Source organism: Chaetodon trifascialis, chromosome 3 (assembly GCF_039877785.1).
Source record: "Chaetodon trifascialis isolate fChaTrf1 chromosome 3, fChaTrf1.hap1, whole genome shotgun sequence".
In the NCBI taxonomy this organism is placed as follows: Eukaryota; Metazoa; Chordata; class Actinopteri; order Chaetodontiformes; family Chaetodontidae; genus Chaetodon; species Chaetodon trifascialis.
Genome location: NC_092058.1, coordinates 15455355 through 15483066, shown reverse-complemented (window position 1 = coordinate 15483066; position 27712 = coordinate 15455355). Strand labels below are relative to the sequence as shown.

The 27712-nt window shown below is 43.6% G+C and overlaps 2 protein-coding genes across 5 annotated transcripts in view; both read right to left on the bottom strand.

Annotated features, from left to right (window-relative positions):
- The window catches only part of celsr2 (cadherin, EGF LAG seven-pass G-type receptor 2), a 62177-nt gene extending 50183 nt beyond the window's left edge, over positions 1–11994 (bottom strand). For all 4 annotated transcript variants that reach the window (XM_070958267.1, XM_070958266.1, XM_070958265.1 and 1 more), the window contains exon 1: positions 8210–11994. In XM_070958267.1, coding sequence (XP_070814368.1) covers positions 8210–11750 — 3541 coding nt within the window. In that variant the 5' untranslated portion in view covers positions 11751–11994. The remainder of the gene's footprint in view (positions 1–8209) is intronic.
- A 2272-nt stretch (positions 11995–14266) lies between these two features.
- Positions 14267–26309, bottom strand: capzb (capping actin protein of muscle Z-line subunit beta). The gene is made up of 9 exons (XM_070958780.1): positions 26064–26309; positions 21450–21539; positions 19756–19877; positions 19105–19218; positions 18878–19019; positions 18213–18329; positions 18054–18119; positions 17601–17677; positions 14267–15400 (listed from the first exon to the last, which is right to left on the bottom strand). Exons 1-9 carry the CDS (start codon positions 26064–26066, stop codon positions 15313–15315), a joined length of 819 nt encoding a protein of 272 aa, XP_070814881.1. The 5' UTR covers positions 26067–26309; the 3' UTR covers positions 14267–15312.
- Between the last annotated feature and the right edge of the window lie 1403 nt (positions 26310–27712).

Below are 27712 nucleotides of genomic sequence, written 5' to 3'. Positions count from 1 at the left end.
TGTGTCCAGTGGCAGCTACGACCCAATGCCCAGGGATTCTTGTATTAATACACTAAAAACTTAAAAGGGACATAAGACTTAAACTTGATTTTTTAAAATTTCTTTTTGTCTTTAAAATACACAAACATTATACGCCCTCTACAATTATCCAATCTAATTTAAGCACTTATGTGATTAGAAAATGCTAAAACTCGTCGTTTTAGAAGCCAAGGAAGTCGAGAAATTGGCAGCCTGGAGGGTAAAAGATGGCATGAGAGCTGAGACAATGTTAAAGCTGCTGAAGCACCCAGTTCAGTTCTCAGCTCCCAGTGACAGCAGACCAAGGCGGATTTGCGCTTGATGGGGATAAAAAGCTCCTCACCTCCACCAGGTTCACGGGTGTACTGTTGGTCCCATTGTTTGGAAAAGCTGAACCACAAAATGAAACACATCTGAATGCCAACAGCTCATGTACAGCCTAGTTGCAAATTGCACTCTCAGAGGTGGGAATGGACAGCATGCTCGAACTCCTACGCAGCAGATTTGCTGTTGTCTGAGCAACATTAAGGCCGTTACAACAAGCAACACAAATTAGACTGAGCATCATAATGTGCAATTACCAATTCCACTATGCAGCTATGTGCACGTATGGTTGTTTCAGAAGAGAAAAACGTACAAGGGAAATAAATATTCATACATCTCTGACCTACATCTCTGATTTTTTTTTTTTTTAAAAATCCAGAAATACTGTATGATGTTTAATCTTCTTCTGCGGTGCAATTAAGCTTAAGTAGTTAAAAAAAAAAAAAAAAAACAGAAATCAGCTTTAATGATAAAGACAAATACAATTAATTCCTACAGAGCCTGTGAAGCCAATAATGAAAACTGCTTGTGTAGCTCAATGTCAGCCTGAGGATTTCCATCCAGAGGAGTCAGAACAAACCCACAGTCCCTCCCCTGATTTCTCCATTCAGGAGGAAAGCTGACTGTGTTGGAAAGATGCCATTCGCACTCTTTTGCGGACCCCGCCGCAGCATCCCCTGATGACACTTTTCTGCTGTATGTGAAAACCACAAGAAGAGGACATTCCAGAGATTCTTCCACTATAGTGAAGCGACTTTAGAGCCACAAAAAAGGATCTGGACTCTTCCAATCACATCATTTGCATATCAAAAGGAAAACTGCTGTCAGTGCAGCGGTAAAGAGACATTAGCATGCCGAGACGTGACCAAGCATGAGGCCGTTATTCAGACGCACCAATAGTCATTTGATAGATATTGGATACTTAGCATCCAGCAGCACAATGAGGACCTTGTCATTCAGCTTTAAAAAGGAGAAGACAACAACTTCAAGCTATATTCCAGGTTTGATATTAGCACTAAAAAAGACATAAGGGCTATTATATGAACTTATCCTGACAGTTTAACTTGTGATTGCTGTCACAAGTAAATTATTTTTGGAAAGACAAACTGGAAACAGTCTGCTCGGGTCAACAAATGAGGAATGAAAAAACTGATCCATCCCTCTCTTTCACTCAGTGCCACCAAACTGTGAAAGCACAATCATACTGCCGTAGTAGCTCATGAGGAACCCATCTGTTTTGTTAGCCCGCTGCCCTCCTGTCAGTGTTCATATGAATTAGACGGTGATGAAACATCTCAAGCTCCTGCCTGCTCCAGTTCACCACCTCTACCCGTCACACCTCTCACCCTCGTGTCTAACAGCCTAATGCGGACAGAGCTGGAGCGTATGAAACCAGGTCACTGTGAAATCTCTGGTCTGGTTCTAAACTTAATGAGCGCAGTGTAGCGTAAAGGTAACGGCCTGTTAAGTAAACATAATCTGTCACATTCACAGTGTGAGACTGTACTGGTAGTCATTTCTGTACTTCAGTGGAGATCTGGTGTTATGTCTACTGCACAGAAGAAAATATATTTTGAACTGTACGAGATGAGTGGTTCCCAGCCTCAAGTACCCCTTCATCAACCACTACCTTTATTGGCCACTATTAGCCACTACTTTAGTTAACTATTTCACCCATTTATCCATTATATTTTAACGATTTCAATCATGTATCCATTTTTTTTAACCAGCTATTTCAACCACTGATGCATGACCTTTAGCATTCTCACCATTATGAATCACTTTTAGCCAACTATGTCAACATTTATGCGAGCTGTTTTGCCATTTCAACCATATATTTACTACTTCAACCATTAATTCAAAACTCTTAATGATCTGCCTGTATTGCAACCATTTTTCTACAACTTTTCTTCACACTTTGGTAACTTGTTTTCAAGCTCTCTAGTGTTTCAGCAAAGTCAAAGTGTGTGTTTGTATGTGTGTGTATTTTGATCAAATCGCAGTGTCTTGACTTTTGACCTATACTACAATCTTTCCATGTACCCCCTAGCAACTGCAGAAGCACGACTGGTTGAAGCACTAGAGCTTTATCATATGTGCTCGGTCAGTGATCCACTGAAGGGAAGACTTTAAAAATGTCCTGCATCAGACTGTCAGACTGTACAGCAAATAAAGTAAATTAAGGATGGTTCAAAAAGGATAATTCATAGATGAATAACAGGCCTGGTGAAAATGTCGTGAAGACAGCAGCACTGGGGCAAACAAGTGGACACAAAGACAGATGGGGGGGGGGGGGGGGGGGGGGGGCAGCCCCAAACAGAGCAAACTCCCATTGTCTGCTGGGATAGCCAGGACAATGCAGGACAACGCTGAGATATACGCAAGCACAACAAGGTCTCACCCCAGTGATGCACCAGCCCTAATCCCAAACGCGATTTCCCCTCCTAACACACAGATGATGTCATCCCCCCTCCTCCTCACCCACACCCTCACCCCACCTCAGCTCCTCCGGACCTTCAATGCAGCCAAGCGTGGAGGAGTGAGGCCCACCGGAGGATGTTCTGCTGCTGAGAAACAAGCCGGCAGCCAGTAATCAGATACCCTCTGAGCGCATCCGTGTCACAAATCACACAGCTTAAAGACGGCACTGTCATATCACCGTGCGCTTCAAGCTCTCGGGTGCCTCTGAAGTCTGTCACATGCAATGCTAGACTTTATCCTTCAAAAACACAGTGGACGGAAAGTTTAGATCTGCCGCCAGGTGTGAATCCTGTAAAAATGCTTACAGGGTGAAAGCAGTCAGCAGGGCAGGTCAGTGTGTCTCGGAGCATTACAGGTCCAAAGAAAGCCTTACATGCTTCACTGGAAAGAGGGAGACAGTTGCTCTTTAGAACTTTATGTCCCTCCCCTCCCCCCCATCTTCACTCCACAAAGGGGACCTTACCCCTCATCCCCACCCACAAGGAATTTCTCAGGCATTGCTGGGTTCACCATGACAACTGGGTGCTTAACAAAGCATTTCTCTTAGGCATTCTTCCTTTCACAGGGGAGAGGGGGGGGGCAACAGTCAAAAGAGGGAGAGACAGAGAGAGTGAGGAGGCGGGGGGTGAAGAGGGAGGGTGGAGGAGCTTGAAATGATGGGAGGGAACAGTGGAGGTTGCAGGGGTGAGAGCTATAGACCCGGGCAGATAGGAGAAAAATGGGGAATGGTGACAGGCCAACAAAAAGAGGGAAAGAGAAACAGGATCAAGGTGATAGGTGACGTTAAAGGGAGAGAAAGAAGAGAAACAGTGCTACAAACATTCCAAGCGAGCCTGCAAGTGTGACTAACGCCATCCAGGGAGGCACGAAGAATGAGAGGAGCGCATTACGGATGACTCCAGTCGCACAAAACACGGGGCGAGCACTCGCAAGCTGTGACTTTGAGTGCTATGAATCAACCATAAGGAAAACAGAAATCCATCAACCATAAAGAACACAGATATCCAAGATACACTCAGCTTGGGTGAAACAATTATGTGACAGCTAGGAGAAAAGCAATCAGAGCTGTCCAGCTGCTAGAGCCCCCCCCCCCCCGTCCCACACACACACAGAAATATATACCAGATTTGTGCAGCCTGATGGGCTAGTGTTACAGAAGACGACCCCCTGAGAAAGTCCCTCCACAGACAGCTTAAAGGTTTAATAGATTATAATAAAATTACACTGGCTGTCAATGTCTTGGCTCGTACTTATACAGTAAAGCAGAGACTCTGCTCCATTAAAATTCCAGTCTTGCAGCATAATCTAATGCAAGGATGGTAAAGGCAAGGCGGCAGAGGGGTCTGAAACGACATAAAAATACATTCAACAACATACTGACACCTATTCTATATCTAATTGGAAAAAACTACCTTAAAAAAAATACATATCCACGGCTTCATTGTTTGCTCCAGTTAGTTGGACTGAATGAGAGCAAATTGGGACAAGTTTGACAGCAGAGCGGTTTAACCTTGGAGCCAGGGGCATAGGATTGGAGGGGAAAAGGGGACTGAGTATACAGGGTCCTCGCGTGAAGAGGGCCCACAAAGATACTAGAATGAACAGCAGCGGATAAAAAGAGGGGCCCATAGAGAATGCCTTTGTACAGGGTCCAGAATTTTGTGCAATGCCCTTGATTGGAGCATCCACCGCCACTTAAGATTCATACTTGAAAGGGTCTCCCCTTCTGACAGTGACCAGAGAGAGAAAATATCTGCTGTCCACCATGTAATTTGAGCATCTGTACAACCTGCAGTGTGATGTGAGCTGAATCAAACTGGCATCATTAGTTGTGGAGGCGTGTTTGTCTGTTAAATCTCCGCATTGGCGTTTGCAAAGTGGGGTTTGATACTGGCCTGAACTAAGACCTTGATTAAAACAAGGACGGAGAGTCCTGATGGCATAGTTGTAATAATGTATACACTCTCCCTGTGCCACACAGGAGGTTAAAATTTAAGCGTGTCACTCCTTCAGAGGCCTCTTATAGTACAAGACATGTACAGGAACTGACAAATTACCATAGTAGTGACAAAACTACAAAGGACACAACAAACTGGCTTCATATCCAAACTACCAAGCATAATAAGGTGTTCAAAAATGAGGGATAATGAAGATTAGTTATACTTCCTAAAGGGAAATTAGCAGGGTTTTCAGAATGAAAGAAAGGCAGGGGAAAGAATCGTTGCCATCAAACACCTATTTATGCAGGCTCACGCTTGCCTGGGAACAGTAGATTAGCCCGACTATGTCAACACTGGTCTGACAGATCCCAGGATACAGATGCAGCAAATTTAATCCCACAGACGACAAACGGCTCCTCGTTCTGCAGCGTGAGCACAATTCTCCTCATAATATAGAAGTGACACATGACAAATATGATCATCACATATGTCAGTTTCTTCTTCAACACGGCAGAAACTCAAGCCCATATTCAACAGATGCCAAAAATCTGAAATCGGGTTCAGTACAGAAGTAATTGCTTCATACACCACCCTAATATGTCTTTATTGTTCTCTGTCCTGCAATTTAGTTCAGTGGCAGGCCCAACGCCTGCAAACCACTGCTGTAAATCTGATCCCTTCACCAACATAATTAAATGGTTATAAGCATTAATTTACGCCTGCTTGTGCACACAGCCAATACACAATAAGGCTGGCGGATCTTGGAGTTATGTGGCTGTCAGATGTATTTTTAAGTGCCTGCTTGTGGTTTTGAATGATTAAAGAGTCCATCTGAACAGCAACATTCGCTGTTTAAAGATCAAATTACTGAACTGGTTTGAAGGGGAAAAAAGCATTCATTCTATTCAAACACCTTTAATATAAAAAGGGGATTTATTTGCATGTTTTGTTGCAGGGATCAATTGGCAATGGTTCTTTAGTGTCCACCAGACCATCAAGAAATCCATGAGCTTATTGAACCCAACAGATCACATCTGTACAACTGTTACTCCAAGTCCTTTATCCCCTCCAACATCCGTCTTTTCAATTCTTCCTGGGTCATTTTTCATGATTTTGAATGGCTTCTTAAGAGAGTTTTTTCTAAGGGTGGGAAATGGGGGGGGGGATTCAGATTTAAAATATTATTACTTGTATGTCTGTGGGCTCCTGCATAACCAGTAGCAGACACAAATGGTGATGTGTTGAAGATGTTGACATGGTATTTAAATGAAAACAGGGATTAACAAACTACATGTTTTTTATTGATGTAATGTGATTACAAAATTGATCAGTTAAATACTATATTGAAGTTAATCCTTTAATGTCATATTTCTAAACATTTTAAGTCTAAATGAGGTCCAGTTTTATCTAAAAGTAATTACTGCATGTCTGGGAGTTGAGGCGATGCATTGGATTATATTCCTGAATTCAACTTTAAGAAGATCATCATAATCTGTGGATTATTAAAGGTTACCTTCCCAAAGCTACTGCATAGGAAACACTTTAAACTTCAAGCAAAGTGCAGCTACATTAGGACCATTACATCCATTTTCAGTGGAAGGAGCGGTGCTCAGAAACGATGTTAATCACAGTCCAACAACATACAAAAGAGCCCATCAAAAATCGTCCATCATACGGGGCCTCTTAAACGGCAGCATAAAGAGAAAGATAATAGAAAGACTTGGGAGGTCCCTGGAGGGAGAAGCCTTTGAAAATTGGGGTCAGCAGCATCTATTGGAGGAGCTCATCTTCCTACCCCATCTCCTCCTCCAATAGCCTCCAACAGTCTCGTGCCTTTCCTGCTCAGTTACAGTACAACTGTATTTTCCAACATGTTCCCACTTTACACAACTACAACTTAACCCTCCACCCCTTCCCCCTCCGTCCTCCTGCCTCCCTCCATCTCCCTCTGTCTCCTGCAGGGGTGCTGACACATAAACCCCAGCAGGTGCAGGACGCGCTGGGGAGACACAGCCTCTAATTGGTCCTTAGTGGAGTCACAGCTGTTGCCCCCAACCACAGGCTGGTATGAGCTCTTGCGCCTGGCCCTGAATCGACAGCTCCCTATTGTTCTCCAGAGAGGCAAAGCTCAGCTCCGATCCATTACAACGACAACCCACTCCAACCATACAGTATCTGCTATTCAGTTTCAACCCATCAACATATACAAAAGCACTTAAGGCTGTTAGTCACTCCATTGACACTTCCACTATCTCATTCAGTCAAATCAAAAGAAATCCCAAGGTCCTTTCCAAGCTAATCCTTGCTGTTCTTGTTAAGTGTCTGATTTAACCTTGATGTCCATTCTCTTAATAATGTTCCCTGGTTCTGTTTCCGTCTCTCTTAGGTTGTGCCAAGGTCAAAGAGAAAGCAGATTTACAGCAGATCACACTGCGTCAAATAAGCTCCAACAGAGGGGAATAACAACACGTCCCCACACTCTGCAGGTGCAATTCAAGTTCAGTCACATTTCTGGTGCAAATAAAACTCTGTAATTTGTGCAGGCATGCAAATTAAAGGTGAAGGGAACACAGGCGGTTTAAGACATGCAGGTTAGCAAATACAACACCAGCAGAGAGCATGAATAGCAAAGAAGTGTCAGGCTTGTTTTAGGTCTCCCTTCTATCCATACAAAGTCCAAACCAACGGACTAAACAGTGATTTACCATCTCATCCAACTTCTCTCACTTACTGTCTTTAAATACACCATCAGCCCACCATCGTCAGCATTAAACACTGTGTGTTATTACATTTCAGCCTTTCTGTCAAAGTAGAACCATAACAGCAAGCCAGTAAAACAATACAACGCTTAGAGAAAATCAACTCTTAAATCTGACTGAAAACAAGCTATAGAAATACACCATAACTGAATTAGATCTTTCATTGTGTGGGTTGGGGTGGGGGGGTGGTACAGTGGGCAATTATGGGGCATGATCAGTCTGCCCACCAGAGTGTGGATCCCACAGGATACAAACGTGCTCAGACAGACAGCTATTTAGATCTCAACAATAGCTGCAGCTAAATCAGGCTTGTGTAAACAAAAAGCTCCATAATGAGGGGTCTGAAACACTACAGAGGCCCCCTTACATTAAAGCAATGAAACAGTGTACCTCACAAAATGTAAATACTTTCAATATATCTTTGGACTTTGAGTGGAGTGGCTTACAAATATCCTGCAGTGAATATTAATGCGCCTTCATGAATATTTCTATTATAGGGGAATCACTCTGGAACGCTGAAGCCAAGACAGACACACTTAAGTCATCATCACTTCTATTATCCAGTGAAGTGAAGTGAAAATGTAAATGAAGAGACAGGACACGCTAATGGAGACAGCAGGAATACACCTCAGTGAGGCTATTTTTCACTCACTGGGTGTAGTCTGCAATTACAAAGAGTTATCTCACCTGACACTGAGATCCTCATGGAGGCCTCCAGGGGCCGGTTGTTATCCAGGGCCTGGCTCAGCTGGATCTCTCCAGTGCTTTGGTTCAGCAGGACTAAGTTCAGATCGTTTCCCACCTCAAAGCTGTAGTGGAGCTGGTCCGTGACGTCAGGGTCATGTGCAGGGATGCGTCCGATCACTCCGGTGGGGAAGCTGCTTGATTTGTCAGTCACATAGTTGTTGAAGATAATCTGGAAGTTTTTGAGCACGGGCACGTTGTCGTTCTTGTCGACAAGTTTGATGTGGACCGTGGCGCGGCTGACCAGAGGAGCAGACGTGGCCTGGACCACAATAACATATTCAGACCTCGACTCATAGTCCAGGTCTATCAATGCAGTCAGCTCTCCAGAGAAGATGTCCAGTTGGAACACCTCTGGGATGTTTCCCTCCACTATCTGGTACATAATCTGTGCATTACTGCCTTCATCTGGATCTGTGGCTGAAATATGAGCAACCACAAGGCCTATGGGGCTGTTTTCCTCCACCATAATGTCAAACTCATCTTTCTCAAACACAGGGGGGTTGTCATTCACATCTAGGATCGTTACGTGGATGTTTACTGGGGTTTTCAGGGCAGGAACACCTTTATCTACGGCGAAAGCCTGCAGGCTGTACACTGGCACATTTTCTCTGTCTAATCTGCGCAGTGTGCGAACAATGCCAGAGGTGGATTCAATTATGAAATCTCCATCGCCATCCTCTCCGCCCTGGAAGGTGTAGAAAACACGGCCATTGAGCCCTGAATCTCTATCAGTGGCAGAAACCTGGACCACGCTGGTGAACACTGGAACGTCCTCCATAACGGAGCCCACATATTGGTCTCTGAGGAAGCGGGGGGAGTTGTCGTTGACGTCATTCACCAGTATCTCCAGGTAAGTTGTGTCTGACTTCTGTGGGATGCCGTTATCGCGAGCAGTGATGGCCAACGTATAGGAAACCTGGTCCTCATAGTCCAGCTCCATTTGTGTGGTGACAGCTCCCGTGTCTGGGTCGATGTCGAACTGGGGGATACTGTCATCCATAAAGTATGTGATGCGTGCGTTCTCACCTGTATCTTCATCTGTGGCACTTATTACGACAACAGTGGTGCTCATGGGCCTGTCCTCATTGATGTTGACGGTGTAATGTGAGCTCTGAAACACAGGCCTATGCGTGTTGGCGTCGGTGACGTTAACAAACACTTTAGCAGTGTCAAAGAGAGTACCATCACTCGCAGTGACAGTGAGGACATACTGGCGTTCTAGTTTGTAGTCTAAAGGCAGCGCCAGTGTTATGAGCCCCCCTCCACTCTGACTCGTGATGGAGAATCTGTTGCGGGTGTTTCCGCTGGATATCTGATAGGTCACCACACTGTTGATGTCCTGGTCCACAGCTGACACCGTCACCACGCTGGTCCCTACGGCTGCATCCTCATTCAGTCGCATGTAATACGCCTTCTGAGTGAACTCTGGGTTGTTGTCGTTGACGTCTAGAATAGTCATGCTAATGCTGGCAGAGGAGGACATGACAGGGTATCCATGATCACGAGCCTCCACTCCAAAGTTGTAAAAATCTACACTCTCCCTGTCCAGCTCGGCTGCCACTACAATCCACCCAGTGCTGTTGTTGATGGTGAAGGGGAAGTTTGGTGTGGTTTCAGTGAGGCGATACTCCAGCCTGGAGTTATCTCCAGAGTCTGCATCCACTGCTTGGATGTGGATGATGGAGTAGCCCAGCGGCACGTTCTCCAGCACAGTGGCCTGGAATGGGGTGCTGACAAAAATCGGGGCGTTGTCGTTAACATCCAGCACCTGCACCGTCACCAGGCCACTGATGTTGGACAGCGGAGGGCGTCCTCCGTCCTGAGCTCTGATCCTTAAAGTGTATTCTTTGTTCGCCTCGTAATCCAGGTGACTCACCAGGTCCATTTTACCTGTCTGAGCATCAATATAAAACTGTCCCCTGGTGTTTCCACTCATAATGCTGAAGTGAACCACGGCATTGCTCCCTCTGTCCTGATCTGTGGCGGTGACCTGCAGGAACTCGGTGTTAGGGGCCATGTCCTCTGGCACCTGGACCACATAGCGTTTCTCACTGAACTGGGGAGCATTATCATTGTCATCCTCAACCACAATGTGAACTGTAGCTGTCGCACTGCGGGGCCCGGGGTCACGACCTTGGTCATTTGCCTCAACTAACAGCATATAGGCCTCAACCTCCTCTCTGTCTACCAGGCCTTTGGTGCGGATTACGCCAGACCTCGAATCAATCTCAAACACATCATTGGACCCATTGTTGTTGATGATACGATAGAGGATGTTTCCATTAACAGGTGCGTCCCCATCGGTGGCCCTAACAGTTAACACTTCATAGCCTATTTCTAGATTCTCCCTGATGCTTTCCTTATAGTCCTGCTGTTCAAACACAGGGTCATGATCATTAGTGTCTCTGACTGTAATAGTGAGGGTTGCCATGGCCGTGCGTCGGGGGGTGCCATGATCGACTGCAGTAACACGGAACACGTGGGTGTCTTTCGTTTCCCGGTCCAGAATCTCTACTGTGGACACAGCACCATTGGCAGGGTCCACAGCAAAGAGATTGTTGGAGCGGCTATCAAAGAGAGCCTCTATGAAGTACTCCAGTCTGCCTGCCTCCCCCTCATCTACATCAACTGCTTTCAAAACAACCACTGGAGTCCCAGCTGGCTTGTTCTCTGCCACAGACACTTGGTACATTGGGGGCTGAAACTGGGGGCTGCTGTTGATGCTTCTCCTCCTCCTGCTTACAATCCCTGAATCAGACTGAGCTGCCTTCTCTAACAGTTTCTCAAGGTGGGCCTGCCTAAAGGGGCCCTGCCCCACTCGCCAGTGGATGGAGATGGGATTGACTTTAGCACTCAGACCATTTCCTGTGAGTACATCACAGAGCAGGTCTAACTCCCGGAGTGTGTCCTGCCTCCAGCACAGCGTCTCAGACACAAACAAGTCCCCCTCAGAGAAGTAAAAGTCACGGCTGTTGGTGACTTTGCAGCGGGTCGGAGCTCCTGGCAGCAGCCCCCCCACTGAAAACAACGTAGAGCCTGCTTGATGACACTCTGAACGATGTTGGCTGTGGCTGCCAAACAAACTGAGGACCTCCATGTCCCACTGTGGATTTCTTTTACGCTTGTTTGAACAGTTCCTACCGTGAACATGTACCTCGTACTGGCTGGTGATGAGGTGCATGTAGCCGGACTCCGTGCAGTCAGATACAGTGTACAGGGTGAAGGGGTTGAAGCGCAGCGAGGGGCACTTTATAGAGTCCGAAACAAACACAATGCCGGCCGCTGCCTCGGTCTCCAGAAACCGCTCCGTGAATTTGGGGGCGAGTACCTGATCCAAAGTACACCGTGCGCCCCGCTCCACGCCGGCCACCACTGTCCCTCTCCCCGCATCCTCACTGATGTGAACGGTGAAACAATGCGCCAGCGAAACCAGTTTACACCACCAGAAAATCAACAACAAATCCCATTTAACGAAGTGCATCGCTCCTCAGTGTGTGTTCAGACGGGTCTCCGAGTGGGGATTTCTGCAGCTCCCGATTCCTCTAAACTTTCCGCCTGTGAGTTTCCCTTTGTTGCAGAGGAGCCATGCTCTCAGCGGGCGCACTTCTCTCCGGTCACTCCGGCTGGTTTTCAGAGGTAAACCCGCAGTAACCTTGGCCCGAGCGGCTCACACACACTCATTCACACACGCCGGCTACAACAACAGCGACAGCACAACCGCTCCGTCCGCGCAACTCCGCTTGAATGGAAAAAATGGCTCCTGCTCCCCCTGCGCCTTGAGGCTCCTCATTATCATAAACCTGAGTGTGTGTGTGTGTGTGTGTGTGTGTGTGTGTGTGTGTGAGAGAGAGAGAGAGAGAGAGAGAGAGAGAGAGAGAGAGAGAGAGAGAGAGAGAGAGAGCTCTGTCAGGGGTCTGAGGACACTGGAGAATGGTAATTTCATACAAGTTTCCTGAAATGAACACAGCTTTATGTATTGTATTTAATTATCTTATCTGTTGGCATGTTTGAATGCTACTTACACAACTGATATGTAGCTATAGTGCATCAGCTCGACAGGCAGTGTTATCTTTACAGTGGTTTGTGTTAGTCTAAAAATAAAACACTTCACATGGCCAACAGAGGTCTTAGACAGTATGTAGAGGTAAACTAGACTACTTCATCAGTGACAAACATATATCCACCAATCACCCCCAAAAAGGGTTTACTCATTAATTGGCACACATTCCTCAAACTTTAGGTTTACAATGGAGGAAGAAAGCACTGCATGCTCTGATGGCTGATCCCATAGGTGCTCTCTGCCTGCACCACTGCATATCAAGCAAGAACTCCTGGATTGCACAGTATTGAATCTGTCCTTCACCGGCTGCTCAGTGTTAAAAAATCTGCCAAAGGAAGATGATTTCTCACTTTAGGAGCTCTCCACCTCAGTTTGGGTGTTGAGAAGTTACGGATAAAACAAATGGATGCATCTGGACTGAGCTCAGATCAGTGAAATCGTTGATAAAAAAAACTGAACAGCTGTGAAACTTGGAGCTCAGCTGATGTGCTGAATGTTACTGACACCTAGTGGACAAACGGCAGTCACGCAGTTTTCACCAGCGCAGGCATTATTCGTACGTCTCATTGCCTTAATGCAATATTTCCATGCAAATGTCATTATGTTGTGTCGCCGGATGGATGGATGGATGGATGGATGGATGGATGGATGGATGGATGGATGGATGGATGGATGGATGGATGGATGGATGGATGGATGAGTTGTCGTGGATAGATGTGCATTTGTCATTTTTTCTGAGCACTTTAAGGACTTTATGACCATCTTGGCATAAAAGCTTGGGTTCAAAGCTCATTCTTGAAACATCACCTTTTAAAAGAAGTAGAAAAATCGGCTGCTTGACAGGGAAAAATAAATAAATAACGATTATGTTAAATAAATGATTGTGACGTGACTGAAAGGAAAAGCACATCAAAGGGGCAAATGTGACGAATTCCAATATTATTGTACAGTACATGGATAAAATTATTGCTAAAAAATATGTTCTTCAAAGCTTGTAGAGGAAATAAAATATTATTTCGATGTTTTTTCCTACTTTGCTTTTTTTCTTTTTAAAAAAAGGATCACCAATTTTCCCCAGTACAGAGGTCATTTTCAATCTCATCCAAATTGTACTAAACTTTACTCAGCAACAGTTTTCAGATGATACCTAATAATTACAGATTTTGTCAGCAACATAAGACAAAGAGGTGAAAAATACATATACATCTGTCACTAACTGCAGGTGCTTTGGTCAACAAAATACTAAATTATAACATTTATAGGACAAAGCCTAGAAAGTCATAACAAAATGTCAAAGTGACAAAAGAAAAAGAGGAGCCGTAATATTTGCCTCTGTGCTGATCAGGTATAAACAAGTAAAATACAAGTACCTCTATATTGCACTCAAACACAGTACTTGAGTAATTAGTAAATATCCACCGTCTATTAGTTTCTTTACTATAGAGCACTGACATGTTTACTTTTCCACTGTTAAAATTTAGCAAACATTAGCATGCTAACACGCTAAACTAAGATGTGCATGTTTTAAGTCTCATTAACTGAGTATTTGTCAGGACTTCATAGACTTGAAACAAACAGTAGGTTGACAAACTGCCAACTGGCACAAGACTGTCCTTTAGCTGACACTTCACTTGAACTCCACACGCACACAGTTACAAATGTGAGTGATGTGATACGTGGGCAGTTCTATCAGTCCTATCCATTAACTACAGACTCCAATTATGGGGGCCCACAGTTAACACACATCTGATCACAAATACATTATAGTGTATTGTAAGAATTTACTAAATGTTTATATACAGCTTAGAAATGCTAAATGGGGGGCTCGAAGTAAATGACCACCTGCAGTGTTTGCAGTGGTTTTCTAGTTTGTTATCCTCTACCTGCACAGTGAGACACATCAGTAAGAAATGCAGGACAAAAAATAAGAGCAAGAGTAGCTTTTTACTGTTTTTATTGTTGCTGGAGGCTCTAATACAATATGAATCATAAGCTTTACAAAATAAAAACAAAACAAAAATACAACAAAAGATTCCCCTCCAAAATGGAAACAGTCAAAGGTTTCCACTGAGACACAAAGACAAACTGTGACCCCCAACAAAGACAGAGTAGGTGAGGAGAGAGAAAGGTTGAGTAAGCAGAACAGAGGGGGAAGCAAACTGTCATGTTATACACAGTGTAGGGGGGTTGGGGTTGACGACGTGGGTGTAATCACCCGGTGATTATAACAGTCCATCCCCATATTTGAGAAGTCTACATTTCCACTCATCGCAGCTCCATGCTCCCACACAGGCTCACACGTGTGCAGACAGAGTGGAGTAAAAAGCTTCCAACACAAACCGAAAGCCGCCCTCATGTTCACACCGTTTACATCGCCCAGAATAATGATATACACGGACAGTAATAATTTTATACAAATATATTGGGGGGTGTTGTAGACAAAAATAGGTGCTAGAAATAAATTTGATGTCCGTGATAATGACAGTCCTGCGGAGCCTACACCACCTACAGCACAGTCTGTGTCCGTTTCCTCGTCACAGAGGAAGGGCAGGGCCAAAGATGGCTCATTTGAAACGGACCAGGGACACGTTGGCTGTGAGAACATCAGGGATTATTACTACAATGACCCTCACACTGTAAGATTATCATTAACCGTGGTAATACTATCATTATATTCATAATGTGGGTGATAGGAGACAGAGAGAAGAGAGGGGTGAAGAGAGACAGAAGGAGCGTGAGTGAATGGCTTCATGGCAGATGAGATGCATGATAAACGAAAACCTGACAGAAAAAAAAAAAACCCAAAAACAAATAAAAAGCTAAGCATTTTCTCCTTTTTTGTTTTTCCACAAATAAACAAGAGTGCAGCACTGAAACAGGCATGGAGGGAGAGACGTAAAGAAACAGAGAAAAGATGGCAGAGATGAGGCGAGAGAGAGAGAGAGAGAGAGAGAGAGAGAGAAGAAAAACGACAGTAGCATCTCTAGCTGTTATGTTTGCGTTTGAGTGCATCCATCAGGTCGACCCTCAGAGCCTCCTGCTTTGACTTGTCAGCCAGAGTCTGAACACTCCTGTGGGAGGAGGGGGGACACAAAGAGAGGAGAGACGGTGATCAATGTGTGCAAGATCAAATATGAAAACAGCAAGAGGAAGAAGTTTCTCCACTGAGGCAGAAACACACAGTCTGTATGTTCAGGACATAAACTCAAGAACTGAATCTCTTTAAAAGTATTAGTTATGCAGACATCACAGTTCAAGTCTCCTTCTCTGTGGAGACGGCATGGTGAGAAATATGCATCATCATTGCATAATACACTGCACACATGAAACGTTAATGTCAGGCAAACTAAACCACAAGTTATTTGTTATTATTTGCGCTTGGATCACATGCTTTACCTGCCTACAGGGCCTTTCAGCACTGTTCATCAGCCTTTACATTTTCTACTTCTTTTTTCTTCTTCTTTGAAATATGAAGTTATTGTAAGATGCATAACGAAACAAAGCAAATATACTCTACAACTGACATTAAGAACTCTTAAATGAGTTTGATGTAATTTAATAACAGCACAGAGGTGAATACTTATGCTGCTCAGATTTTGCTGTTAGTTTTATTTCAGAGCTGAGCTTTCACACACACAATCCTACAGATGTGTTTTCCTTTGATAGGACATGTACAGAATAAACACACCATTTCAGAAAACCTTATTAGGGCAACAAACCGCAAAAGATCAGGGGTGGTGGCTGCTTTGAATAGTCTGACATGGTTAGTGTGTCACTCCTTTACAGAGATCATCTGTTAGACTCAGAGATAAACAAAACCTGCACAACATGCCTGCACAGCTGCTCAACCGTCAACACTCTGACGAGCATGCAAATGTGTTTATATAGCTTATAGTCTCTCACTCTGACAGACACACACACATACACACTCGCTCAGTCACCTGTGAGCCTGAACCTTCACATGCACTGAAAAATTTGTATGATTTCCTGTTTTACTTTCAGCTCTGGCTTGTTGTAGATAACAATTACATGAACATCATCCCAACGAACGAGTCAGTACAAGACAAATAACAAGAAACTGCAATATGTATGTATTCTTTTCTTTTTTCCTTTTCTTTTTTTTACTGTTTTTAGCCTCTGTGAGGCACTTTGTGTTGCTTTTAAGCATGAAAAGTGCCATATAAATAAAGTTTGATTTGATTTGATATGAAAAGACATGTCTCAATTAATTTAGCTACAGTGTCTCAGTTACACAGTTTGTCCACCAGAGGGCGCACACATGTTTATTTTTCAACTAACCAGATCTAAGGGATCTCTATAAAAATCATGTGTCTTTACAATTATTAGATTTTTTCCAATTCTAAATTTTAATATTGGCATTGGCCTCAAAAATCCAGTTTCAGTTAGTCTTTACAGACTACACTGTTTAATATATTAAATAAACAGCCTTTATTCCATCATATGCAAATATAACAACTCCTTGCCAGTGTATTTATATGCTGTTGCCCACATGTAATGGCAAAGTCGGCTGTGGGCCATCCTACACTATGAAAGTAGTTTTAATGCTTCAACCTAACAGGCACAAATTAAATAATACGAAAAATGTTGTATTCAGTTTCAAAGAAACAAGTTCAAACAACAATATTTGAACTTTGCCTGCTTCATTCCTTTAAGTACCGTCAGACATCAAAGAGGGAGCACCAGACAGAAGACAGAGCGGTGAGGAATGAGCAACATTTTCCCTTTTTTCCTTCTTTCTACTTATCAATACACAGACACACACATGCACACACACACTTCTCCATGCCAAGATGTACCTCTGACCCTAGTCAATGAAGATCTGACGCTGGGTGAGAACCTGCGACAGCTCCTTCTGGAGCTGCCGGTACTTTTGGTTATCAGGCAAAGACTCAATAGATCTGGAGCACAGAGGAGAGGCAGCGGGGGAGGAGAAGTGACAGAGGGATTGACAGGAGGACAGACAGACGGTGAGAAGAATGGCAGCAGATAAGTGGGATGAAAGGCAATGAAAAGAAGATGGGTAGGAGAGGTTGAAGAGAGGGATGGGGAAGGAGGAGGTGAGGTGAAAACAGGAAAAATGCAACTAAAAAGAGGAGCAGCAAAAGTACAAAATATCAGACAGGAACTTAAAGAAACACACTAGTACAAGCAGGAAAATAGAGTTTCTTCAGACCCTGCTGGCTGGAAGGGATGTAAAAGGAGAGAGGACGGTCCAAAACAACAACAAACAAACAACTCATGCAGTCTTACCTTAAGCCGTTGACAATGTCCTTGGTCTTGCCAAAGTAGATTTCATTCAGTGTGGAGCGAATCTTATTCTCCATATCCTAGAACAAACATCAAGATCATCATTTTTCATTTTTAGCAAGATCTGTGCCTCTTGAATCTGCCGTTTGAAATGGTGGTTTGCATGTTTGCTGCCAGCTAGAGCTTAATTACTACATCCACACTGCGTGGAGGTCGAACACAAGCGGTAACTTCATGTATTTGTTTCACACTATTGTTTGAAGTCTTCACAGGCTGACTCCATCGTCTGAAAATATGTTCAGCTAATAATGGCTGCATTATTAAAGAGCACAACAGTAAACATCAGCAGAATCCGGTGTTGGACACCTGCTCTTGAGAAAACCCTGCAGTCCTTTCACTGCTTTAAGTCGGCCGTTAAAAAGGTTAAACGAGCAGAATATCATCCGTCATACTGACTTCAACAAGGCGGCCGATGTTGGCGATGTGGGGTGAGGACTCTCCAACCGTTTCATCCTTTTCCGTCTGTGAACAGGGGAGACAAATTGAGTTCATGGATGACGACAGACAGGTTGGACACAGCGGTGGCAGATTTTTCGGCTCAGGTCAACAGCGTACCTGTCTTGTAAGGCTGCCGCCCAGGTTCATGGTACCAGAGCCGGTCTTGGTTGTCTGGAGCCACAGCATGACGGTGGAGGTGAGTTTATAGTGAGCAGTACGACCGCTGGACTTCTCCTGCTCACGACACAGACACAACAAGTAATGAGACAATACTCCAAACTAAACTGGAAAGTTTTATGCTGCATCACCGCGTGAAGATTTAAGCATGTAAGACACATCACTGATGTTAACTTTGCTCATCCTGACACAGTTACTGAAAGTTTTGAACTGTCAGTGTTTTCACTCATCGCTGCCAGATTACTGAAATCCCCTCTGGTCTTACAGGACAAAACTAAAGAGTTTGACCACTCTTTGACCAAGAGTTTGACCACCACATGTTCTATATGTGGTTTTTGTAAGTTCATGTGAGTCTCTGTTAAGTACTCTATGCTGTCATTGTGGTTTGCCTTGAAAGAGAGATACTGTATCTCAAGAGACATCCTGGTCAAATAGAGGTGAAATAAGTGAAATAAATACTTTAAAATCAACTGCGCTTGCCTTGTCAATGTTCAGCCATTATTCTAAACGTCTTCTGTTGCCATGATGCATAAATCCAAGATCAAAAAGAAAACAACCAGACTGAGCAGGAGCAAGTTCAAATATTCATTTCAGCCAATTCTCACCTGCACCTCCACCACATGGATGGAGTCCCAGCACCCTTTGATCTTCTTGGATCCATCCCCGGCCTTCTTGATGAGAATAACTCCAGCGAAGCCATGATCCAAGTCCCAGAGGTACACAGAGGACACGCCACCCTCAAAGTACCTTAAAAAGCCAGACATCAGGTCACAAGACGGCGACACTCACTGGTTACTACAAAATGGGCAGTGATAGTGTCACTGGTACTCACAGGTCTCTGTACTGGTCGAAGGCGTTGTTGGCTTCAACCTCGAGTTTCCTCAGGCGAGCTGAAGGCATTGCACCATCCTCAATGGGAGGGTCATATTTATTACTCCACGGGGATCTGATGGATGAAAGAGGGCAACAGAACTGAGTGGGCCACCATTTTTTGAGACAATAAACTAATACTTCCTCACCTCTTTTCAGAAATGTGTGCCATTATCCCCGACTTAAATGCTATCACGTCTCCCCCTCTCTACAATGGCTGGCTTTTCACTCAACCTTCCAGTGTGGGCGTTTGGACGACAAACTGGACTTATGATTTTAGACTAAGTCATATAGCACATTGTGTGAACTTGTAAACTGTGAAATGATAAGTCAGCATGCTCTAAAATCCTGATTTGTGTGAACTTGGGTGCAAACTTCATCGACAGAGTTAGACAACAGTTTTGAAAGCACCTGACTCCAATGTAAAATAGCAATAAAAATGGGTACAAGTTTCATATCTTTTATGCAGATAATGTGATTTAGTTTACAGTGCATTAAAAACCTGCTAAAACATTAGTTCCAGTCACTGTCTGTGGCCTATTTTCCAACAGCAGGTGAACTGATCTTAATGTAGTTAATGTTCCTTTGACTGAAGCGCAGTTTTACACTCCACCTGTAGGAGTCGCCGTCTCGGTTGTAATCACAGAGCAGGTAGTCTTTCCCCACTGCCTTGTCCCGAGCAATCTTCAGGGGCTGGTCCACAGAGGAGAGGAGGTCCTCACACAGAGCGGGCACCTGGACGCACACACAGAGAGAAAAGGCTCAGTCCATGAACCAGCAGACACTTCACGTGCTCCGAGGCAGAAACTTAAGCAAGCATTCATAACATATCTCAACTCCTCAGACACCTGGTTAAAAGGGTTTTGTTTGTCTTCAGATATAAGAACAAGCTTTTTTGTGTGTGTCAGGGTTCCTGTAACAGATGGCAACTTACAAAAAAAACATGCAGGATTGTGGAGAAACAGACTGGACAGAAACAACAAAAGTCGCCTTGTAAAGTCTTATTTTAGGTAAAAAATGAAGCTAAATTTCTATCCAGTCTCTCACATTTCACCTTCACTCAATAAGTAGAGGTTGCTGAGTGGAGCTGGAATAAAATATCAATGGGAAACATTATATCTAGAGGGTAAGGGGGTACAAATTACTTCTCACAGACTGACTCGGACGCCTCTCTCTATGTCCTCCTACATCAGGGCATAGACACAAAGGAGGCCCTGTTTTCCTGAAAAAGCTCCCACACCCCCGAACTCACACACACCTGGCAGCTCAGACAGAGTGAGACAAGGGAAGGAGGTGGAAGAGTGTGGTAAGGGATAAAATGGAGAACAGAAAGGAGGAGCAGAGATGTGGCACAAACAGGAAAGACAGAGGTATTTCAGGTGATTCTGAATGACCAGAGAGGGTCTGAGCAGAGATGGTGGAGCCAAAGAGTGCCTGGCAGCAGGGGTGACTGACAGCTGCGATAATAGTCACTAACAACCGGACACAGTGAAATGGGTGAGGAGAGAGCCCGGGGGGAGAGAGGTTAAAGGTGAAGGAAGAGGAAGGTGAGCAGGTGGGGGTCTGGCTGGAAACCACAAAACAAGGTGCCATGGAAACACTGGTAAAAGTGTGATGTGATTTGTGTCTGATTTAGCTTAATTTGTCAGCTTTTTCTCAGCTGGCACTGCTCTGTATAAAAGGTCCACTGATGTCAAAATAAGAAGTCGATATTGAACAGAAAACTGCATGAAAGAAACAAATGATTCATTTGGAGGCAACATGTGGAGTTGTTCACAAGTGTCAAACTGAGATTTTAGAGAAGAAAACCCTTCACTTTCAAAATAACCACAACCACAAAAAAATATCTGTGATATTAAATGCTGAGAATAGCTCCAGTTGCCCAGATGACACAGTGATGTGCAGCAACTGTTGCACTTTGCATATGTATGAAACAACAAACAGTGAAACACCAGCAAAACCAGAGAGGGCGCACACGTGTGTGTACGTGTGTGTGTGCGTGTGTGTGTGTGTGTGTGTGTGTGTGTGTGTGTGTGTGTGTGTGTGTGTGTGTGTGTGTGTGTGTGTGTGTGTGTGTGTGTGTGTGTGTGTGTCTTTTTGGTGTGTGTGGTTCTCTCACTCATGGACACTGCATTTGCAATATATTAGTACAATTGCAAATGAAGCCTAGCATGATTTTGTGACATCACAAATAGTCTGGAAGCCAGTCGTGCTCCAAAATCCATCTTACATGCACATACAGTGAGCATGTGTGTTTTTACCTGTAAGGAAATTTGACAGGATAAAGAGATAAAAACAGAAACTCACCAGGTCAATGAGGTCACTGAGGTTCTTCTCGATCTGCTGAGGAGGCAGACGCCTCATCAGGTCCAGGGCACAGTCCAGCTGCTGGTCATTCTGAAACACACACAAAACCAGCAGAGACAACTCTTATTACAGTGGACTGTCAGATTAGAGTGAAACACATGAGTATTAAAAACTGTATGTCACACAGGCTGAGGTCAAATGTTGGTTATCGTGTAATTGATGATATTTGGTTCAACTTTTGTGCTGCCAAAAAAAATACCTTTTCAATGAAAGCAATATTACAGTACTATTATGTCCTGCTGTGCTTCTCACTGCAACTGAAATATAAAGCCAAAACAATATTAATCTTATTTACAAAGTGGATTAATATATAAGTGATTCTTGAAAACAGCTGCTCTCAACAGGTGTTTACACTCTGAGACGCGCAGCTTTATAATATAAATTGCTCAGCTTAATTTATCGATCAATATTGTTGGGTTTAGAAAGTTTTGGCTGATTTGAGCCCGACTTTAGCAAGATTTTGCAGGCCAACCACATCTCTAATCTGCTGCTGACAAGTTCACTTGAAGTAAAATATTCATGCTGAGAGAACAGTTATCTCTGCAGAGTTCCTGAGGTACAAGCTGTTTTATCTGAATATAACATGTGGCTTAAGCAGTCTGTTAGTCAAATCAAGTAGGTGTCTTCCAAAGTTACAGCCTTTTTACTACAAAATTTCCTCTTTGTGTTACAATCATCATCGAATGGAGAAAGCAGAACTTTCAAAGTTGAACTGGCTCACTAGTTTTAAAGCAGGCCCAGTATATAGGCATTGGATCAGGACTCAGTACTGGCACGCTCTCTATAAAAAAAAAAAAAAATCCTTCATGTCTCCGAAACAGCACAATGATAACGGCTTGCCACATTCTGTATGAGAGCTTGAGAGGAGTTGCTGTGCAGGAAATATTCACACCCCTGCAGGCAAACTGTGCTCACTGTTACAGATGCAACATTTCCAGCTCAACAGACTGAACAGCACTCATGATTTGTCATGTGAGAAAATGAAGAGCAAAAAATCTGGATCTCGGAGATGAGAGAGTAATCGGACCCCACAGAGTCAAAAGTCTGAACAAATTGAATCATAACATACACAAAACTGTCAAACATGTGTCACGTCTGACCGCATCCATAAGTGATGTCAGTGCAGACATCGTCCATCAGCTGTCAAAGGAAGTGCTTCACTTGGCTGTGGCAGTGTGACACACATTGTCCAACGCCAAGGCTGGCATACTGGAGGGCAGATATGACACTGAATCTCTATCAGCTGATCATCAAACAGCCGCAGGTAATGTGGTAGGGTGGCATTTTTGGTGAGGATGAGTTGTACTGAGGTGAACTACAAACAGGTAAATGTCAGGCGCAACACAACCATCACTCAGGCCAAGCTTTGAGTTTATCAGTGGATAGGTTTTACATGTTAGCAGTGATGACAATAAAGCACCTCATTCATTTAGAGTCATCACCATAATGCAGTCATCATCCACTGGCGGCCCAAGGGCCACATCCATCGTGCAAAATAATAATGAATTCAGAAAATGCTTCATCTAATGTTACTCAAAAGTAGAGGAGGTCCAGTCTGCCCTGAGAATGACTGTAGATTAGTTTACAAAACCCTGGCAGTGAGCCAAAAAGTCCAGAATTCATAATTCACTCGTCCTACAAAGTTGGATTCTTCTCCAACTCCGTCTTCCCTTACTCCACGGACCCACCATCACGCCGGTTGGCTCTCAGGCTGGACATTCCCTGAGTATTTCTGTTTGCTTCCTGGGATGCTGAAGTTTTTTTTGTTAACATAAGGACTCACTGATAGTTGAACTGTAGGTTTTGTATTGACCACTGACTGCCTCCTTTATGGAGGTCTGCGAGTATTTTCTACTTAAGTATCTCTTCGTGTTTTTAGGCGTCGATTCACACTGATATAGGCACATAAACATTAGTTTTCTAGGAAATTTGTTAATAATGGGCTAATTAGGCCTAAATAATTGTCATCTCATACATTAACCAGCTCCTAAATTACAGACACAGATTGAGCCTATTTTTCTCTAGTACACAATTTCTTCGACTTGTGTAAATGTAGTTGTAAGAATGTGTGAGTCAGATATAAATATGGACGAACTGTCTGAGCCTTGTCTGCCTCAGTTTCAGGCTGGCCCAGCCACAAGAGATATGACGTTAATTATCGATGAATTGATTAAATGTTATTTTGTTTTGCCAATGATTCTGGACCTCTGACCTTGAATGAAAATCAGATGCGGTCTTCAGACTAAAAAGTTTGGTGACCGCTGCTGTAAAGTACGTGTTTTGAATCAAACTACCAAAAAACTGCACAGTCATCACAGTCTACAACCATTGATCATAAAGTCAATACAGCCTGAGACAAACTGAAGCCAATTCCTTTATTGGTTACATGTTTGAGTTGTTTACTGAGGCTTATTTTGTTATGTGCTTAGCCAGTCAACACATGTTTGATTATGTGGTCACTGTTTCCATTAAACCACAGCTTGTGAAGCAGCAGGCCCGGGCATTAGACCCCTGCAGATGAACATTCCTGTATGCTGCATCCAGAAGGTAACATTCCTTACAAGAAAAGCATTTTCCTGTGATGGTCTCTCTGCTGTGCAGCAGTTTTACGATAGATGAAATGTGAAATATTCATTTTCTTTAAGCAGGCAAGTCAATTAGACTAAATGAAGAACTTCTTCATAATGACAGCCATAGGAAACACTGAACAGCAGGACTGTGTAGCCTTCCCCAAAGGGGTTTCTCGCTCTCGAATATGCAGTGAGCGGCAGGCTATTAGTGAGTAGGGGAGGACAGACCAGCCACAACATGAAACTCTGGGGAATGTGTGGTAAGATGTAGGTAGGTGTGTGTAACAGTTGAGGGACAAAACCAGTTTCTAAGCTAACCCTTGGAGATAACTAGGAAATAAGTACCACAACTATTTTCATCTGAGCATTATCAGATAGTGCCACAAGTCACAATACACTGGCTTTGGTCCTACTGAGATAACATCTCAAACAACCCTGGCATGATAAAGATAAATGCACTAATGTCTACCATTACAAACAAACACGTGTATGAAGACATATGAAGAAGAGTTTGCAAGGATCATTCAAAACCAACTGGAAAAGGGAGGCATTTGCATTGGAAATTATTCTGAATTGCTTGCATCATTATCAACATCACCACAATATCAATAATTTTCTACCCCGGATTTTTTTTGTTTTGTTTTACCTATTTAATTCACTTGTCATTCAGGTGTCAACAAAACCATCCCCCTTGGCTTATCCATGAAGTGTGTAAGTCTAACAGAGGAAACTCCCGCAGCTGCTGGCTGCAAAGGACAATGGCATGTTACAAAGTAGAGAACTTTCTGTCCATAAACATTTTCCTTAAGGGCGACGACCCTGAACAAGACAGAAGTTTCTAGGCAATGTCTCCCAGGCCATTTCCCCTCCTCCAAGTTGCTTTCTGCCGGTTTTAAAAAATCTCTCTCAGCTGATGAATCAGTCTGCTCCATCAGACACCTGCGCTCCTTGACACCATGTTTACCAGCGCTCCTGTCTCCATGTAAACACTCGCTCAGACCAACAACCTCCAGGGTCAGCAGGATGGATGAGGTGAGGCTGAGGAGAGTGGGTGACTGTGGACACAAACCAGCTGCTCTTCCCAGCTCAGGCATACAACAATTTAGGTCATACGGAAACACTACAAAGACACACTTACAAACAGTGTGAAAGCACATGATGGTACTCAATTATACTAAAATAGCTTGAGTCAAATTCATTCATTAAGCACAAATATATGACAAATACAGCGATGTTACTGCCATATAAGATGAAGGGTTAGCAAAATGTTCAAAAATAAGTGAGTGAGTAAACTACAATTGCGGTACAATTTGTGTTGACTGTCAGAGCTGAACATTTTCAAGAGACAACATAAAGACTTGGTCAGTCTCGCAAGGCAAGAAAAACTTAGCAGAGGAGGCTGACAGCTTGTCATGGATGGGAATAGGAGGAGCAAGCAGTCTTATTTTAGCTACAGGCAACCCGGCGCTTGACTATTTTAGCCAGTGTGTGCGTGTGAAGTGCACGACTGGAGGGCAGTGTGTGTGTGTGTGTGTGTGTGTGTGTGTGTGTGTGTGTGTGTGTGTGTGTGTGTGTGTGTGTGTGTGTGTGTGTGTACGTTATATTGGGGCACAACACTAATACTATTCACGAACTTGTGTCAAATCCAAAACATCCTGTGCTAACTTTGTGCCTACGGGGCATCTCGCTTGGCTAACTGCTAGCTACCTAGCTGTAAGAAAACAGCTGCTAGCTTAGCCACGAAGCTAATTCATTCGTATCCGGTACGCACAAGTTTTAGCCAACAGTGCAAGTTAGATATGCATCGGTGATTTATAAACTTGGATCCCCTGCTGCTCTCAGGTTACCACCCAGCTCCTCCAGCTAGCGTTAGCCTAGCTTAGCACCCCTAGCCGTTCACGCTTAGTTAGCAGTAGCCAGCAGCCCCACCAAAACCTTCTTACCCCGTCCCCATCTCTCCCACCAGCTCTACCGCGGCCCTTACCATGTCTGCGGCGGTCTGTGGCGGTCTCAGCGGGGCAGGGGAGGACGATTTCACCGATGACTGTACACCTTGGCCTTTCTGTGGTTTAACGAGTCGCTCCTCTCGGCTCTTGTTGTTGTTTTTTTCAGTAAAGATGTTTTGTTCGCCTCTCCCTCACTGAACCCAGCCCTGTCAGCGAAATCCACTTCCTCAACCGGGCTACAGGAAGGAGGCTGCAGTCACAAAACAGGCCCCGGTTGCATGTCCGGGTCACTCCGGGCTTTCTCTGCAGCAGCCAATAGCGAAGGAGCAAGAAAGGCATTGCCAAGTATGGAAAGAGAGGAGTGGTGCAGTAAATATGCAGACGGAGAGGGCAGTACACAGAAAAATACACTGATGGAGCGATTAAAAAAAAAAAAAAAAAAAAGCCCCGCTTGACCAGAGCTTACTGGAAACTGCTATAAATGTGATGTTTACAGCCCATAAAAGAAAAACCGACAATGTGCCGTCTGCTTCTTTCATAAACATTTTTCGAATGTCAGAAATTAAACAAATAAAAATAATTTATTTTATATGGGTTTTTAATATTCACCACCGTATACCATATTCACCCTGACGTACACATCCCTTTTATGCATACAGCTTCTCTGACATTTCTTCTGTGGTAAGTGTAGTTATCATTCTTTAATCAAATATTAATGAAATTATCACATTAATGAGGCTGTTCTGACGAAAATGTTAAATCTGAAAATCTCAGTCAATGTCGCAAAAATATAGTAGGCTGTTCACTTATGAATGTTACTGGGTCACTATTGTTTGCATTTTTGTTGTATATTTTTATTTTGGCTAATACTGGCAATGTCCCTAATCAAGATGTTTTTCTTTCCTTAGATTTACTTTTGCTGTTTTTTGCTCAGTTGAATGGACTATGAATTTTCCCTTATTTGCATTTTAGCAATGCGAGAAAGGTGCAAGTATACAAGTAGTTGCAAAGCTGTGGTAAATGTTTTAGTTATGAGCCTTCATGGTAAGCTGAATGGGGAGCTCTGGTGGATTTGGCGACACCTGTGGTGACTGGTGGTCCATTAATGCAATTTTTGATATTAAAACTGAATGATATGAGACCCTGTGATGTAAAAGAATGTCTAGTACTGTTGATCAACAGTGTGTAAACAACACCCAACGCTCCCACCTGCCCTTTAGCTAATTGTTTTGGGTTGCTGATATTCTGACAGTTTAAGGAGCCTCCTCATTATGAATTACCACTTTAGTGACAGTCTCATGCAGACCAAGGTTTTTAAGCAGCTGTTCATTACATATGAGTCATTCTTTCCAATACATTTTAGGGGCCATGCTTATATATTGTAAAGGTAGGGTAATTTCTCCCTATCCCCATTACTTTAGGTTAATGCTTTTACTGTGGTTATAGTTGCCATGTCACAGTGGCTAACTATTGTGAAGTACTGTATGTCATAAAAAAATGTGACTCATGCATGTGTACTTCCATGTATTTATTTTTGATTATTTATAAATATTTCCAATTTATTTCTCAACATCTCAATATCAAAGCTGTCATGACATTGCACAAATGCACTTTCTGCCCTGAAGCTGCGCGTGCAGCCTGGATTGTTTGTAAATGGGAAACCTGCCGGTAAACCTCACCAACATCT